Raw genomic sequence first — 18,637 nt, 5'->3', positions numbered from 1 at the left:
CATTAATTCTTGCCTGGTCTATTCCCTACAGAACATCTTGGATTACTATCTGCTGTCCCAGATTTTGTAGGGAGGTAAGGACAGCTGAAAGCAATGCAGAGCTAATGCTCACAACATTGTGTTGCTTTCAGCTGTATCCACACCACGGCCATTCCTGGCCCCTAAACCTCTTAGCTTGTTTGCTTTCCTCTCTCACTTCCAGTTTCATTTGTTAGTCCTGGAGACTGCTTTGTTCTAAGAGAAGAGATGTATTTGCAGTAGTCTGTGCAACAAGGCTTCCCTTTTTTTACCTTGTAATTGGCTTCTTACTGCTGTTCACGTTTTTTTTCCTGTTCGATTACAGGCTCAGTTCCAGAGATAATTCCCCTCAAACTATTCTTCCTCTTCCAGACTGGAACACCGGGTTTTGTAATATGCAAATACAACTTTCAAGACTGTTCTCAAAAACATACCCAGTAGACTATATTAAATTCACTCCCTTGTACCTTGTGCATTAATGCCGTATGTAAATGTGACAATTTCCATTGGTTCTGACTCCATATAGTGTATCTCTCACTTTTCTGTGGTTTCCCCTGTCTTTTCTTGAGGTCTTTTTAAAAGCACGTCTCAAGATTGTATATGCTTGTTTACAGACATCAGTCTTCTATGAAAAGTGGAAAAGTGTTCCCAGATTGGTCTGTTGAAAGAACACTTGAATCTGTACAGATCCTCCATCAGTTAGGTTGACTGGAAAAGGACAGCAACAAATAACTGGATGTACTTGGCTATGCTATGGATACGGCGAGAGCAAGCCTTATTCCGTATTGGAACTCTGATAGGTTAGATACATCTTTGGTAGTAGATACTTTTCCTTGATTTTTCTTTATTGCTAATCTCCTGTTAAGGGGTAGTTATTGTTAAGGGTTTGAGCAGTTCTTACTGGATAGACTGATCTCTGATGCTGCGTAGTGCCAAAGCCATCAGATTAAGGAGAGTTTTGAATAGGGTAGAAAAACTGCTCTGTAGCATCAGGCAAGACCAACCTCCTGCGGTTAAGCCAATGCTCATGGATATCACAGGATAACTTTTTTAAGTCATTGCAGCAATAAAACCCTGAGAAAAGAGCAGCCTGTCATCTGAAAAATGTTTTGGTAGCTCAGCTCAGAGTTCTAACTACGAATCAGAGTGCTTCTCTGGAGCACGTAAAGCTGCTGAGTATGGCAGGATAGATATTCCTCAGTGCCTAATTTCCTTGTTCATTGATACGTGGGACAAACCTGTTCAAAGAGTTTTGGGCTGCAGGCAGATTTTATTTTTTTTCTTCAGGCTAGAATATAATTAGAATTCCAAACAGTTCAGACTTAATCAGTTTTTTTCAGCAGCTCTCTAGTGGTAACTACCTTCTTCATTCTTCTGAGGAAGGTGTACTGCTGGGAGACACTGCTTCCTGCTGTCTTCAGAAGGCTTGAAATACATCAGGTTCCAGACAGGGACCTGGCATGCCTGGGTGTTACCACTGCTCACTTCCATTCTGTTGTGGTTATTGAGAATTACTACTTGTCTTAAGAGAGGACACTGCAGTGCTGAGATGCGCTGACACAGGTGTGAAAGCTTTGCGGGCAACAAGGAACTCCCCCACTCTGCACCCAGCTGCTGCTTCCTGTGTCTGCTGAAAACCCCAGCCTGTAAGATTGGATGGTGCTTTGGTGTTGACAGCTAAACCACATCTTTGCTGAAGTATATCACTGCCACTGAGCTAGGTATTTCTTTCTAAGCAAGAGATATTTTTTTGTTAAAGAATACTTTCTTCAGTATTCACACCCTCCCAAGGCAGGCATTGTTCTGGCTTGCTTTCTCAAGTGTAGTATTGGAGATGGGGTGAGCCCCACGTGAATGAGAAGGAATGAATGTATCAAAACTGGTCTCGTGTTGCTTTCTGAAGCAATGCTAGTGTGAATATAGTCCCTATGTTTTAAAAAGGAAAGGAAGAGTGAAGTCATTTTTTTGTGGGGGTAACTGAACAGATGACTAGAGAAAACAAATTTCAAGATGGGGAGCATAAAATCCTCTGCAGCTATGAGGAGGCTGACTTTCCTCAGCAGATTTGGAGAAAATGTATTTCCATATGTAGATTCATCAGTATCTCAGTGATCATTTCCTTTGGAAAGAATAGTTTCCTTAGTGCAAGTTCTTGAGTGTTATTTTGTGTACTGCTTTTGGTGGTGCTAGAGTTCATTTTCTTTATAACAGCTCCTGTGGTGCTGTGTTTTTTGGATTTGTGGTGAAAACAGTGTTGGTAACACACCAATGTCTTGGTTATTGCTGAGCAGTGCTTACACGGAGTCAAGGTTTTTTCTGCGTCTGATCCCACCAGTGAGTGGGCTGGAGGTGCACAAGAAGTTGGAAGTGGACATAGCCAGGACAGCTGACCCCAACTAACCAAAGGGATGTCTCACACCATATGATGTCATGCTCAGCATATAAAGCTGGGGGAAGGAGGAGGAAGGCGGGACATTCGGAGTGATGGTGTTTGTCTTCCCAAGTAACCATTATGCATGCTGGAGCCCTGCTGTCCTGGAGATCGCTGAACACCTGCCTGCAGATGGGAAGCAGTGAATGAATTCCTTGTTTTGTTTGCTTGCTTTACTTATTAAACTGTCAACACACAAGTTGTCTCAATCTTACCTTTCCTACTCCCATTTCCCATCCTACGCAATGGGGAGTGAGTGAGCAGCTGTGTGGGACTTAGCTGCCTACTGGGGTTAAACCATGACATTTGGTAACAGCTCTAATAGAGTTCATTAAAATGCTGCAGCATTAGTAGCAGTACTCAGGGAAAGGATCCAGGATAAACTTCTTGGATAACTTGCTTTAGAGTCAGAGATCTGCAAAGGGCAGTTAACTTTGTCTTATTACAGTACTTATTTCTGTCTGCTTTCTCTAGTTGTTTTCTGAGGAGAGTAACTGTGGATTTTGTCTCTCTAGCTGTAGAATATCCTGGCAAAGGAACCTTAAGAAGAAAAAATCACCATCACTTGTTGATATCTGTTGTTCTGCAAACAGTAATCTTAACACATAACTTGCAAAATGGATTGCGCCTGATGGGGACATTGCTAGTAGCTTGTCAGAGGGGGTTTTTTTATGTCACTGAATGATAGATAAGCATAGAAAAAGTAAAATTTGGGCTTTGTGAGCAAAGCCATCTGCAGAAGTTTCTCTTCAGGCTTACATATTGTTATAGGCCTTTCATAATAAGGTCACCGATTATTTGAGAGATTGGGCACAAGCAGTAAGTGATCACATATAAACCAGAAAGACCTCAAAAAAAGTCTTGAGACATACTCCCCTATAGTTAGTCATTTACATGACAGTTGAAGCATATCACCAAGGTACAGGTGGAGGTAAAGTTTGTCTATGGAGAACTAGTGGTTCAAGGATTTCCCAGCTCAGTGAAGGTGATTTTTTTTTTTTTAGTTGTGAAGGAAAGTAATGTATTGAAGAGTTATGTGATGATAGTATGTTATTCTGTTAAGCTGCAGTAGAAGCCGTTCTTGTAACAATGTAAGGCCTTTTCTCATAGCAGAATTATTTAAGAGAGTCTGTACCAGGTTGCTTGTATAGTGTCCATATACTGTATATTAAATTTAAAATTGGAGTTTAGATAACATGTTTTTCTCCAAATCACATTCTTCCCTCCTCCCCCCATACCACAATATCTACTTGATCACACAGAATTCATGAAACTGGGGATGTTGTTTTGCAATAGATAAAAACTTCTAGTATTAATTTATATTTTAATATATTATGTAATTTCAAGTGATTATATGGATGCATGCATATTTCAAAGATTATAGTGTTACTGATGAGTAGATTATTTGTATATATTCCTTTAATCAAATGATGCTTGCATTTGAGTAACTAGTAGCAGATTGCCAGTGTCGTCAGAAAGGGGCCCATAAGAGGAAGAGGCGTATAAGAATACTGCTAATTCTGTAGAAATAATTGGGTTACCATGTGTTTCTGCTGCTGTCTACTTCTAGTTTTTCTATGTGATTAAATAGCTGTAGCTTACCGATTTTAATGAGTAATTTGATTGTGATGCCTTTGTGCCAGAAGAGACCTGCATTTTGAGAAGCCTTGTAACCCTTCTGTAGGAAGATACTTGTTTTAAAAGAAATTTTAAAAATGAATATGTGTTTAGTCTGTAAATGTACTGTATTAATTTTTGCCTAAATGTAGTCAAACAGATTTTAAATATAACCTTGCTAGTGAACTCTGGGGTTTTAAAGCTGTTTTTCTGACTCAAGTTTAGGCCTTTAATGTATTAATTTTCAACTTTACCTGTGAGAGGTGAGGACTACTGAAGACAGACTTGCATGGAATATGAGAGAAACTATCTTGTATCAATTAGTTGTTGGTCTTTTAAAGTCGTGAAATACCTTTAAAACACTTCATTTCTTTCTGTTGAAGAAAATCTTCTTACCCTACAGTGTTCATAGGGAAAGTACTGAAACGACTCTATGCTGAGACTTCATCATCTTCTCTTGCGCATACCTCGAATAGAGAAGAGGAGGATGTTCTCAGAAATGTGGCCTCAAAATCCGAAGAAAAGAATTTGGGTAATGTTCAGAATTCATCAGCAGTTGCTAGCACGTCAACTGATACACCCTCCGAATCATTGCAAGGTGAGACTGCACAGTCCCTTTTCTGATAATATGCTTTTAAATATACTTACTTTACTTGAGAACAGTATAGTATCTATTTTTTTCATCTATTGATACCAACAGCCAAATCTGAATACAAGTAGTACTTGATACTAGAACACTTGAGGTCAGTGCGTAAGTCATGTGAAAGCCAAGAAATGGTCTTGATGTATATGCATGAATGCAGCATTTAGCAGTGGCTCACATGAAACTTCAGCGTAAGCCATAACTATCTTTGGTGTAATGTCTGTTGAATAGTGAGAAAATGACTTATACTGGTACAACTCTGCTCAGCCATTGGAGATACACGAAGATTGGTGGGAATACAGGATCCAGCACTTCCTCCTGCCCTCGTGTTGCAACAGAAACCCCATGGGGAACATAAACACAACAGAAGGTAGATTCGGGCACTATGTTAGTACCCTGCTAAAGAGCATTATTTTGTGTGTGTTTATGCAATGAAAGTGGCATATGAATTTTTCTGACAGGTAAGTAAAAGTCCTTTTTCCAGTGGGTTGTAAAATGTGGATGCTGTGCCAAAATATGAAGGAGCTGCAGTGTGAGATAGCTGTGCTATTACTTGTGAGTGAAAGGCTCTGTGTGCAACTATAGAAGTGTGAATTGCTTTGTGTTTTAGCTTATCTAAAACCAAATTTTGCCATCACTGACAGGGGTGGTTAAACTGACTTGAAATAAAAAGGCATGTTTCCTGAGAGTATAAACAGCTTTCTGTAGGGGAGGTGCTCAGCTAGACCTGTTAATCTCAAACAGGGAAGAACTGATTGTGGATGTGGTCTGGGGCAGGAGACTAAAGTCCTGATAGAAGTGAGCAAAATGAGTAGTAGGATTAGAACCCTGTGCTATAAAAGAACAGATGTTAATCCTGTTCAGGGCTCTGCTTGGTAGAATTGAATAGAAAACTGGTCTAAATTGCAAAGGAGCTCTGGAGAGCTGGCAGATCTTCAAGAATAACCTCAAAGCAGAAAAATGGCTAATTTTGACATGCAGAAAACTAAGCAAGTGTGGCAGGATACCTGACTGAGCTTGGACATGTCAGGGAGCAGCAAGGGAAAGGTGAGGTAAGGCTAGCAGGAACAAGCATGTCTGGTAACAGTAACCAGGTCCAGCCAGCAGTCCAGGGACACCAGGAAAGTCAACAGTGACAAGGCAGGTCTGAGGTCAAGACAGTATGTGTCTTGACATAAAAAAAAAAAAAGCCTTTAAGAGGGTTGCAGTGATAAACTCCTAGGCAAAAGATAAACCAGTTACCCATCTGTGAAACCAACAGATAACCATTCCTAACCATAACTAACCATTCTTTAATTAAGGAGCTTTTGCACAAATAATCATTTACATATTGTGATTTTATGGCATTGGACACTGAAAGTACATGTTTAGTGATAGGCTGTATGATTTGGAACTATAAACTGTGTGGCCTTGGGAGAAGAAAAGCATAAAGGCAACGATTGAAATTTCTGATCATATACTATTTTAAATAACTTCTTTCTTGTAGACCAAATGTTATGGGCATAACTGTAAAACAGCTGGTCATTTAATTAGCAGTAGTCTAAGATGGACAATGGAAAATGAGAGGGGGGTTTTGTGTAGATACGAACTCCTTCCTAGTTTGAAAGTAATTATTTCAGTCCTATAAAATCTACTGAAATTTTTAATTTAGTGTCAGACAATAAGAAACAAGGATTTCTTTAAAAAGAGGCTGACTTAAAGTCTAAGTATTTTCTAGCATTAAATAACTTTTACAGTAAAACTCATCACAACGTTCTACTTGCCTTTAACAGTTATTTTCAAATTGTGAAAATGCCATTATGGTTATGCATAAACTAGCCCCCCATAGATTCTTATATTTATTGGAATGCAGTTTGCAGCATTGCCTTAAATATCTGCATCTTGAACTGTAACAGTGAATTATGCCCATAAAATTTAAAGATCATACTTTTATATCCTGTAAATATTTGCATTTATACGCCCCTTTTGAGATCAAGTTGAAGTTGAGATGCTTAAGTATATAGAAGATCAGGATCCATGTTAACGAGTGGTTCTCACTTGATTTTGGAAGATTAATAATTTAGTATCAAAAGGTTGTCCCATAAGGCTGCCCACATAGTTCTGAAACTAAAGCTTATGATAAGACCCAGAATAACTAGAGATTGAAGGAAATTTGAGGGACACTGTCCTCTTTTACTTTAGAGTGATCTTTTGAATGGTAATTGCATTTTCTTTAAGAAGGTGGTAGTTCTGTTAGGGATGGAGAAAACATGTGGAGGTGCCACTCTTCTTCTGAACCCAGAGAAGGAGAGTAGTCACTTAAAAAAAAGCTTCTCTTTTTCAAGAGATATTTTTTTAAAAAGTGACTTAAACCCAACAAACCTAAACATCTGCCTGTATCAAAAAATTTCCATTCAAGGACATGCTAAGTTGTACCTTCCCTTTGGATTTTAGTTGTCCTGAATCAGATTTTTTTTTCCCCTGTTCTACCAAAGCACTCAGTGAGAAAACAAATGTGACCAAAATAGGAGTTCCTGCCTACCTCCTGGACAATTAGATAAGATTTTCTAAACATTTATCACTTGATTCTTCCATTGCAAGACCTGTAGTTTTTAATTTCAAAAGATATAGAAAAAACAGTTTTTTCTTGCTTCACCATAAAATTAAGGAGGGTCTAGATAACCAGCTTTATTACCTTAATATTTAAGTTATGCATATGTGTGATAAACCTGAGCCGTCTTGGCAGGCAGAATATTAGAGAGTGAATGGAAAACAGAAAACTCCTACGAATAAGAGGGTTTAATTTCTTTTTTTCTAAGCTTGTGAATATGCTTCCAAGTACAGTATTATAAATGTTTAAAAACTTGCTGTACCACCAAAAAAAAAGTGTCTGGCAAAAGACTGAGAAAATATTTCTAAGTACCAATTACTTGCTCGGATATGGGTTTTGACTAAATTCTATTCTGATGGTTGGTTTTGCTTGTTTCTGACCCTTGTTAGGGCAGGATCTACTTGCAACAAGGATTAATTTTGTGGAGAATGTTTGTCTTGATCTGCAGTTCTGTGATTTCTTTACTTCTTGTTGATACTTTAAAACCTCACTAGTTTTTTTAATACCTTTATAATATATATTCAAAGCAGACCTATGTGTCTCTGACTAGAGACTTGCTCATTATACAGTGGGCTCTTTCAATGATCTTCTTAGTCTTGGACCTTTTCCTTGGTCAGAATTACAACACTTTTTAAGGGATTTAGGATTTACTGATCAATGTTTAGCATCTTCCTTATAAAAATTAAAATTTAAGAGTTGCTGAAGAAGCATGATTGTGTACCAGTGAAATGTATAGTATTCAATTTTTCTGTTTAAAGCATCCTGTTCTACTTTGGGTTTTTCTGTTTCCCCTAATTCTGTAAAAGGAAATTGAAATGCAGAAGGCTTAGGCAGAGTCTCAGGTCTCATGGAGAAAACCTATTTGATCTTTGTCTCCTTCATTTATTTAAGAAAGAGATAATGAAGAAAAATACTAAGCTATTGTTACTCATAAGTTCTAGGTTTTTTAAAAAAGAGAATTCATATTAGGCTATATAAATAGACAAAAAGCATTTTACTCAAATATGTGAATGTCTATCAACTGTGAAATATCCCAGCATTGTTATCCTATATAAGGAGTTTCTGTCAAAATTCAGTACAGCTATGTGATATTTTTGTGTGTGTGTTCTTACTTTTTCCATTTAAGTTATTAATGCTGAAAGTATACTGCATTTAAGAAATCATCACTGGGACACGTGGACTGTGTCATTACTCATCCTAATCCTGTCTTCCTGCAGCCGTTCAGTTACAGAAAAAAGTTTGTGACAGAAGTGCCTAGAAGACAAAACTTGTCTAAAAAAATATGCCTGGACAGCCCTGACTTTTAGATAATTGAATTGATGAAGTGCATATGCTTGAGAAATTAAACTGCAGCGGTACCCAATGCAGTAAACAGCTTTAGAGACTTGTTAAACAGTTCAGCTTTGTTTCAGTTAATTAATCTGAAAAGCTGTCTATTGTGAATAAGCTAAAGAGCAATGGAGATTATAATTATTATACAACAAAGTGTTGTCACACACTCTTGTATTCTTCTCTCAAGGGTTTAAAAATTCTCTCATTACATGCTGTTACAGTGGCATTATACTGTGAAAATGGGACAGATATATCCAGAATCAAGTAAGAGTATTTGACTGAAGACACCAAGCTCTGGTGGCTATGGTAGAAATGGTGCCCAACCAGATTTACAAGCTGGTAGCTATATGCTTGGGGAGAATATAGACATCTGGGTTTAGGGGAGGAGCAGGGAGAAAGCAAACCAAAACAAAAAACGAACCACAAACAGACCTCTCTGTTCAGACTGAGTGGGCTGCATGTATAATATCTGTAACTTCTGTTGTGACAGGAACAGCCTTGTAGCTCAGTCTCCGGTTCCCCTAGCAATACTACTTTTTTTTTTTTTTTTTTTTTTTTCTGCTGACTAGCAGATTCCTTCCTTTTCCAGTGTTCTTCTGTGTATACATTCACTCATTCCCCTCATGTTGGAAATGAAGATGTAGAAGACATCTTAGCTGTCATAACGAAATCTGTGGGCCTCTATGACAACTGAAAGCAATTTAACAAGTAGCTTATCTAACAGTATGTGCAGTTGCCTAATTGGAGTAGAAAATGCCAGCTTTAGCTGTAAGTGTAAACAAGCTCTAAACCTAAATGTAGCCAGCTGCAGGAAAACTAATTATATCAAGAAAGGAAACAGAAAAATGGCTTGTGTAAGAACTTGATTAAAAAGACTTGTTTCAGCCAGGGAAGGACTTATAGACAGTCCTGTGGCAGATCTAACTGCAGCATAGTAATTGTTTGTATTGGCGTTCTCACTGGCCACCTTGTCTCCCTATTTGACATTACTTGTGATGTATTGATGACAAAACAGGTTGTGTGAGATGCCTCTTGTGCTCCACTTTAAACTGGAGAGTTTATTACTTAAGTTGCCATTCTCAAAATCATAGTTATCTAGAGTCAAATTCCATGGGCTTTGCTGTTACACATGCTTACTCTCTGTTTGTCTTTCCTACCAATTGTACCCTCTAACCAGTATTTGAAAAGTGTAAATGCTTATAGCGTGAACTTGGTACTGAAGTAAGTTCAGGACAAATTATTTTCCATAATTTTTTTGTGCTTCTGTGGTTTGCTTTATTTTTGTACACGAACAGGAATGGACTCTTACTGATTACTTCCAATTATGGAATAAAAAAATGTATGTTTCAGGGAAAAAAAGTTTAAAACCTTAAACTTTGTTTACTTTTAATCTGATGAGTATGTCTACTTATTTCCTGGTCAAGCTTCAGGTAAGTCCCAATAATGACATAGTCACTTAATCAGTGAGAATAATTAGCCAATTGCAACTTAGGCATGGCCTTTTAGATTGAGTCGTTGCATTTATGAGTTGATTGACAGGGATGTATTTAGCTTTTGAAGTGTGTTGAACAAATAAGATCTGCAGCACTGGGATAAATAACTGATCTGAGTACTAATTTAACATTAAGGTAGTTTTATTCTCCTGTTTATACAGCTCGAATTCTTAGACATCTAATGAGACTATTGCCTATAATCATATATAGGACATGGACACTGAAGCTTTTAAGTTAACACTTAAGCTATATAGGTTTTTTTCATCATTACCTCAGATATTCAACTTTCCATAAAACAAAAAATAGCTTGTACCACTTTTACATTAGCTATCTCATAATTTTAAAACAGCCATCTGCCTGTGGTGTTGTTTCATGGTTTTCTTGATCAAGGCTTTTTTCCTACTTCACTCTCACTTTGTTATTATGCTTTATTTTCATTACTTTTTCTAAGGGAATGTAGATGTTTTAATGGTTCCTAGGTAAAAATTCTTCCTAGGACAGTGAGTGAGAACAAGTGGAAGAAGGATTTCTACTTTTTTTAATCTGTTTTTTCTCTGTGACAAAGAACGTCTGCTGCTTCTAGTGTAATGAAATGGACACCGAGTTATATTGGAAAGTCCTGTCTCCAATAAAATGGTCTATAATACAGCCTTTCTAAGTGTCTAAAAAAAGTCTAAGCGTTAGTGTACATGTGGGAGGTGGTGAGGGAAATAAATTTGAGCTCTCTTGTTCCTTTTTTTTTTTTTTACAAAGTTCCCATCCTAACTTTGGGCCTTATGACTATATCTTTATTGACCTCAATTTCCTTCTGAAGTTTTTGGTTTCCATCAAACTGAAGGAAAGGACAAGGGTGAGGAAGTATTTCTGAGATCTTTCTCAAGTTGTTTTCTTCTTTTTAAAATTCCAGGCCTCTGAGCATCAAACACTGCCTTGCCCTGCCCCATCCCATCCCTTCCCTCTTTCACTGAAAATTTGTAATTGGTCCACTGGAAATATTAACAGAAAACAGAAAGGTTTAAAAATGTATATTAAACCAAACTTAGATGATATAATTTTTACTAGCCAGAAAAAAAATACTTGTATGGAACGAAAAGAAAGAGAAAACAGTGCCTTGTTGTTGGGGTTTGTTTTCTGGTTTGCTTTGTATAGAATCATAGAATGGAAAGACCATCTAGTTCCAACCCCCCTGCCATGGGCAGGGACACCTTCCCCTAGCCCAGGTTGCTCAAAGCCCCGTCCAACCTGGCCTTGAACACTGCCAGGGAGGGGGCAGCCACAGCTTCTCTGGGAAACCTGTGCCAGTGCCTCGCAAGCCTCAGCATAGTTCTTCCTTATAGCTAATCTAAATCTACGCTCTTTCAGTTTAAAACTGTTACCCCTTGTCTTCTCACTACACTCCCTGATAAAGTCCTTCCCCATCTTTCCTGTAGCCCCCTTTAAGTACTGGAAGGCCGCTATAAGGTCTCCCTGGAGCCTTCTCTTCTCCAGGCTGAACAACCCCAACTCTCAGCCTGTGCTCATAAGCGGAGGTGCTCCAGCCCCCTGATCATCTTCGTGACCTCCTCTGGACTCACTTTAACAGGTCCATGTCCTTCTTATGTTGGGGTCCCCAGAGCTGAACACAGTACTCCAGGTGGGGTCTCACCAGAGCAGAGGGGGACCATCAGCTCCCTCGGTCTACTGGCTCTACTCTTGATGCAGACTAGGATATAGTTGGCTTTCTGGGCTGCACACACATGTATGTAGTTATATATAATGACCCATAGTATAACTTAAAATAGGAAAAAACCTTTGTATTAGTTTTTAGGTCATCTTACACCTGTTTCAGCTTTGAAGAAAGTGTTTTCCTGCTGTTAATACAAATGAGAATATGATAAGGCTTACTATTTAGTGGAAGAGAATGTTAATTCTATACTGAACATATTGCAATCTACAGTGAAATAAATGCATAGCCATAAAAAGGAAGTGCAAATGTGTTTGGAAATAAACTACTAGCCTTTAGAGTGAGAGAAATCTTAAGACAGTGTGACAAAATGCTATTGGGTGAGAAAGACTGCAGAGTAGGTCATAAGACAGTTTGTGAAATAATTCTGGGCAAGTAATAGCCACAGCTCCTCCCCCCCATTCTGAAGCCCTCAAGAAGGGAGTTTTGATTGACCTTAATTGCAGTTAAACCCCAGTAGCAGTTTTAGGATTTTATGATCTCAACACTGCTGGGTAGCAACACTATAGTTACATGCTTCTCAATTGCATGCTGAATCTGAACAATGAAGTTTTAAGACAACCTGTAACAGATATTTGAACTTTAGTACAGTAGATGTCAATAAATTTGAAAGTTAATTTAAAAACACAAAACAATTTAAAATCAGAATAAATTAAATCCAAAGTAGATGGCTTTTCCAGAGTGCAGAGGGCTTAACAAAATGTAACTAAGTTGGCAATATTTGTAGAAGTATTTGAGACATTTAATACAGGGTGGGTGCATGGATCATTCATTTGCATGCTGTCGTTATTCCTCTTTATATTCTTCCTCCCTTCTAGTCATACTTCTGTTTGAGCAAGAAGGTTGAAATGTAGCTTGTCAAACATTAAGTAGGCCCTTCTTTCAAGAAATATGACATTGTGCTTAACTGAAAAGTGTTGGGAATCCAGCCCACCAAACTCTTGGTACCACTGAATGATTGTATCTGGTTTCACTGAAAATCTGGGCATTATCTTAGTAGGTTGGAAAGGACAAACTAAGAGTGGCCATCAGCTACTCTTTTCCATTTCCTTCAATTTGCATGCTCTCCACAGGGGAGGGAGCTGGGAGGGGAGCTGCTGTAGGAATTGGTTCCAGACCCTAAGCCATAGGCAAGTGTTAGCTCCCTATGGATTTGCACAGTGAAACCTAGTACTCATCTGAGCTCCAAAAAAGCCTGGTGGTCATGAGGACTGGGTGCACATTGTCATACACTAGTCTTATTTCCTTGCATATGGAAAAGGTGGGATGAAAGAGAAATTACTTTGTTCATCCATCTTGTTGACTTTCCATCAGTATGATAACTGGCACAAGTCATTACAGGCCAAGGAGCCATAGGCTATAGGTAGAAAAAGGAGTTTTCATTCAAAAAATTAACCTTGAAGACCTAGTTATATTTATCTAATCACTGACTCAGTACACTTAAAGTCATAAAAAGGCAGTGCTTTGGAAAGACTCCCATAACTGCCTTTGTTTATTTTGTAGTCATTTCCATTATTTGAGGGACCAACCTCTGTAATCTAGACTTTCTCTTCTTAATGAAGTGAAGCACTTCTAGTGATGTGAGGTGTCAGGAGGGGGGTTGAAATTAACTGACTTGAGTGACAACATGCTACCAGACACAAATGGTGTACACTGAGGATGGGGAGCAGTCTTCTGTAATATGTCTAGGCTTCTACAGAAAAAAATTGGGAATGCAGAGAAAACATGCTATTTCTGAACATCAAAGGATAGTGGAGTTTCTTCTGCTTAAAGATAACTGAATAAAGTAACAGAAATTAAGGTCAGTCAGAAAAATTCTGTACTGTTGTCTACACTGGTATGTAGTGACCAGTGGCGTTGTCAAAATGAGTATTGGAATAAAAGGCGTGTATTGTACTACTTCCCCATGATGTTCTCTAACAGTTTGCTGCTTGAGGATTTTCTGAGCCAGAGGACAACATGTATCTGTTCAGTTACCTTTTTTTTTTCATTAATTTGTCATTTGAAACTGTAATTTTGCAATTTGGCATAGAACTATACACTCTCAAGTTTTACCTGGCAAGCAAGGAAATTTATCATTCAAAAGAGAATAACAGACATCTTCAAAATTTTAAAGCTGAAGTGAATGCTGCACAAGAAAACACTTTTTCAGTATTCTGTTACAGGTATTGATGCCAATAAAATATGTGACAGTAGCAAATAATGTAACATAAGAGAAGTAGATATCCAAAAGACATTCAATAAACTTTTTTATTTAGAAAGAGATGAAGAATCTTTGGAAGGAATATATCTTCTTCAGCCAAAAACTGGCTTGAGTGACTCTCCTTGTTTATTGCAATGAAGTGCAGATACTGAGGGGGAGGGATTGGATGCTAATAGTTGTAGATAAGAGAAATTTTTCAATTGGTTAAATTAGGAGGATTGGGCACTAGAGCTGTGTCATCCAGCCACCTGGCTAGAAGTCAGGTGCCCATGAAAGCGCCTCTATCATCCCTCTCAACTCGACAGGGGAGAGAAAATATAACAAAAGGCTCACGGGTTGAGATGAGGACAGTGAGAGATCATTCAGCATTTACCATCACAGGCAAAACAGACTCAAATCAGAGTAGAATAAAGAGAAAGGAAAACTAAATCTTAAAAAAAACTTCCCCCTGCCCCTCCTTTCTTCCTGGGCTTCTTCATTTCTGATTTCTCTACTTCCTCCCCTCCATCAGAACAGCGGGATGGGGAATAGGGGTTGTGGTTAGTTCATCACCTGTTGTTTCTTCCACTCCTTCCTCCTCGGGGAGGAAGGTTTGTTGGTTTTGTGATTTTTGTGAAAATACTTTATATGCTTTTTTTCCCCATAAAACTTCAGAAATGGGATTTATGACTTACCTCGCAAAAAGTATTCTCGAATATCTCCAGTATCTGACTACTTTCATTACTCAAAAAACCCTTTTTATGTCACATTTTTATAAGTTAACCATGTGCTTTGCAGCAATGTTTATGACTTTATAACCAACCCACCTCTTAGCCCAAGACAGCTGTGGCCCCAGGCTGGAAAAATCCAGATTTAATGATTTGAGACTGGGAGATTTGTTAATACACTGAGATTATGCAGTTATGTTTATACTTTTTTTTTTTTCTGATATGGTACAGTGTTGTTTAACATTCTTACACAGACTAATACCAAGACTAATTCTTGATTTATACTTTGTAAACTACTTGAAGGTGTATATGGGGTGCATATGTAATTTCAGGACTCCAAGAAAACAGATCAATTTAAAAAAATTGTTTTGTGTCATCACTCATTTACACAGAAGACGTTTTTACTGTTTTTTGTAGATTAGATGTTACAGATAGTCCCCCAAATTCTGTCATGTGTAATTTATCCTGGGATATTAATATGGCAATATATCCACTCCTTTTGTGATTAAAGGATTTTAGTTAGGACTGCTGGAGATTGAGTTTAATGATTTCATGGTCATCTTTGTTTTACAAAGGCTAAATAAAGGGAAGAAGGGGGAAACTCGAAATTGTTCAGAAGGGAGTAACTCAATAAACATTTGTACATCCTTGTAATTTAAAACTGCCAGCAATTAGCATTTTACCATTAATCAGCCTGGGTAGGGAAAAAAAATAATCAATGCAAGTACTGCCAGTTCAGTGATTTGGCATCATCTTCATAGAAAGGATCTGTTGAAGAATTATTCCAAATTAATTTTCAGTGGATCTTTTTCCAAATCACATAATTGCTCTTCATTTTTCTGTATTATTTCTTTTCCTTTGTTATTCTTTAAGTAAGCATCATCAATATCAATTTGAAATTTTCTGGCTTGTTCAAGAGAAAAAACAATAACTTTCTACTGATGTGTTCTCAGAACAAAATTATTACATCCTGATGATGAAAACAACTGTGGTGTAGCTTTTGAAAAGTGCCTTTAATGTTCTGAAATGTACTTTATCATAGATATCTAAGATGATCAGTCATTCTGAACTCTTTGAAGTGTGCTATCTGAGAAATGTCAGGATACAGTTAAATTATATATTTGCATACAATGTGTATAGTTAAATTACGTATTAGAAACATGCATCTCAACACCAATTATTTCTATCAGACACACCTGCATTTTAATTGTTTAGGTATTAGTCCAGCTGTAGCTGCAGCTTGGTAATAGTCTGATCATCTCGGATCTTCTAGCAAGTGTGTGGTTTGAAGAGGTTAATTGTGTTCACCTGCCAAAGATGTTGTGTTATTTTAACAGTTCTATGTGTTTTAAAGGGGCAAATTGTCCCCAAGAAAGGAAGTGTTGTGTCTGTACTAGCTTACAGAGCTGTCTAAGTGTGGAAAAAACCACACTGAACCATCTAAAACTATGTTGGAAAGGCTTTTGTCTCCCTGTGGTTGATCTCTACTGTTGTCACTACTGAGCAATAAAATAGTCTGCTGTTTGGGACTGGTTTCATGTAACTGGAGCAGAATTGCATCTCTGTCATTCCTACAGAATTGCTTCTTGTCTGGTGGACAAATGAAAAGTTTATACTGCCACTCTTACACATATTTTTAAATACCATTTAAAGGGGAAAGAAATAAAAAGTCTATTGCCATCATCACGAGTAGTTGAAAAGCTGGCCCTTGGCACTTTTTCCTACCCAGAAAGAAGAGAAAGGATGAGGAAATGTGCCCTCTTGGGTTGGCGCTGCTGAGGCTTAGTCAAGTGTGGCTTTCAAACTCCCTTTATCTTTGTACCCTTCAGAACAGCATAGGCTATGTTTAAAAGATCTGCAGATGGACAAACCACAGTTCTGTTATTCTTTTCTATTCCTTCTATCATTTCATAACCAGCTTGTATCTCTTCATCCATTCATCTTTTATGAAACAGTTCTTAAAAAAGTAGCATCTGCTCATGCTGAATGGGGAAAAATGTGTAGAGTGTCTCTTAAAATATCACTGTAAGTGGAAGCCTCTTCTGAAGTTAGAGCACAAGAGTTGTCTGACACAGGAAAAGAAAAAAGTGTTTCTGATAAAAAGAACTAACCTGTGAGGTATTATTTTGTGGCTGCTACAGAATTTGCTGTAATTTTGTCAGTCATAGAATACTTTCAGTGTTCCATACCTGCCTTTCTCTCACTTCATTTTCATCTATAAGGATTTTTGAGACCATTTATCATTGCTGTAGTTGGAAAAACGTTTGAGAAAATCTATATTGGGATCACTAGCCAGACACCTTTTTTTTTTCTGTTTTGTAGGTAGTAACAGTACAATTCTGTCTCCAAGGAGAATGTACACAGTGAATCTTCCTCCAGAAGGTTACGTTGCAGTTACTTCAGATGCTATTAGTATTTCAGTTTCTGAAAACTCGGACAGTAGTGCTGACTCAACAGGTAAGTATGTATGATTGTCACTATGGTGAATTTTTCTCGAGAGAAACTTTTTAGTATTATCAAGTAGATCCGAGTTGCAACAATTAAGTATTTAAAATGTTGCTGCCAGTGGGTGTCACTGTTTTGCAGCATAAGCAAAATGAGGATGTACATCTCTATGGGTTCGTTTCCATTGTTAAGAGTTTGGAGACCAGATTCAACATTTGGTTATAGCCATATAGTGTCACTGATCATACAGAAGTTATGTGAAGTGTAATTGAGGACAAAGTCTACAGCTCCTCCCACTCAAGTGCCACATGTATATTCATATTAGGCCTGCTTACAGTCATTTTTAAGAGTAAATGTCAGATTAAGCTGTTTTAATAATCTTACCTCTGATGTTCTGAGAAGTTGGGCAAAGACTTAATGACAATGGGCAAAGACTTAAATTTTCAAATTTACCTCTCCTGATTAGAATAGACGTTCACCTGATTGGAGTTGGGGGGGAGGTAGCAGTCCTTTAGCACTGAGGAGCTTTCTGATGAGAAACTGTGATGAGGTAACTTCAGAACCAATATTTAATGTTGTCAAAGGATACAAGAGAAGAAGCACAGATCTGTGAAGAAGCAGGCTCTAAGTTGTCCTCAGTTAAAGTCATGGTTTTCTGAATGACGTTGCTAGAAATAAATTGATTCTGGTTTAGAAAGAAGTCTTAAGCTTAGATAAGACAAATTCATTTAGTTTTGTAAATTGCTGGAGATGTATGTTTGTCCCAAATTCTGTATCACACTCATTTGCTGCTAGTGTCATTCTACAGCCAAGAAAATACCCAGGTGAGCCTGATGAAGTAAAACACTTGATGAGCAGTGTTTATTAAACTACTATACAAACCTATTTCAGCCTAGAGACTGCCTAAATGTAAGGAAGACCTGAGATTCGATCTGCAGATACAGAAGGGCAAATGCTCCTTGCCTTTGAAAACAGTACCCATAGGGGTGAATTGTGGGCTTGGAAATAGGGTCTGCATTCTATTCTGAGGTCTGCTCAGAATCTAAATGCAAGTAAAACTATCAAAGTAGCCCGAGAGACCGAAGCAAAGTACAGCATGACTGGTGGCACATCAAGAATATTCGTTCTTGGTGTGAAATGGTTTAAAGACATTTTTTGGATTGGAGAAGAAATAAATTTGTCAGAGTAACATAACAATAGATCTCAATACTGTTGGGATTATAGGTAGAAAGGTGTTCTAATAAACAGGTTCCAGGTTGTGCTTTTCTCTTTGTTAGATAGGATTAATGTTCAGAATCCAGAGTCTGTTTCTAGACTATCTTTAAATTTATTTAGTTACACAGTTCTCTTTGGACAGTTCATTGGGTTTCTGTTTCCCAGCATGTCAGATTCAAGCTGCTTTTCCTGATAATCAAAGCACCATTTCTCTCCCTCC

General features: G+C 37.8%; 1 protein-coding gene across 5 annotated transcripts in view; it reads left to right on the top strand.

The window, feature by feature from the left end:
• Window positions 1–18,637, top strand: part of ERICH1 (glutamate rich 1) — a 100,819-nt gene that overhangs the window by 13,383 nt on the left and 68,799 nt on the right. For all 5 annotated transcript variants that reach the window (XR_012632807.1, XR_012632805.1, XR_012632806.1 and 2 more), the window contains exons 2-3: window positions 4,470–4,664; window positions 17,080–17,214. Coding sequence is in view for 2 of the 5 variants with exons in the window: in XM_074895721.1 (XP_074751822.1) it covers window positions 4,470–4,664; window positions 17,080–17,214 (330 nt within the window). In the remaining 3 variants the exon portion in view is untranslated. The remainder of the gene's footprint in view (window positions 1–4,469; window positions 4,665–17,079; window positions 17,215–18,637) is intronic.

Source organism: Athene noctua, chromosome 1, assembly GCF_965140245.1.
Source record: "Athene noctua chromosome 1, bAthNoc1.hap1.1, whole genome shotgun sequence".
NCBI classification, from domain to species: domain Eukaryota; kingdom Metazoa; phylum Chordata; class Aves; order Strigiformes; family Strigidae; genus Athene; species Athene noctua.
Note: the sequence above shows the minus strand (reverse complement) of the source record. Positions and strands in the feature narration are given on the sequence as shown.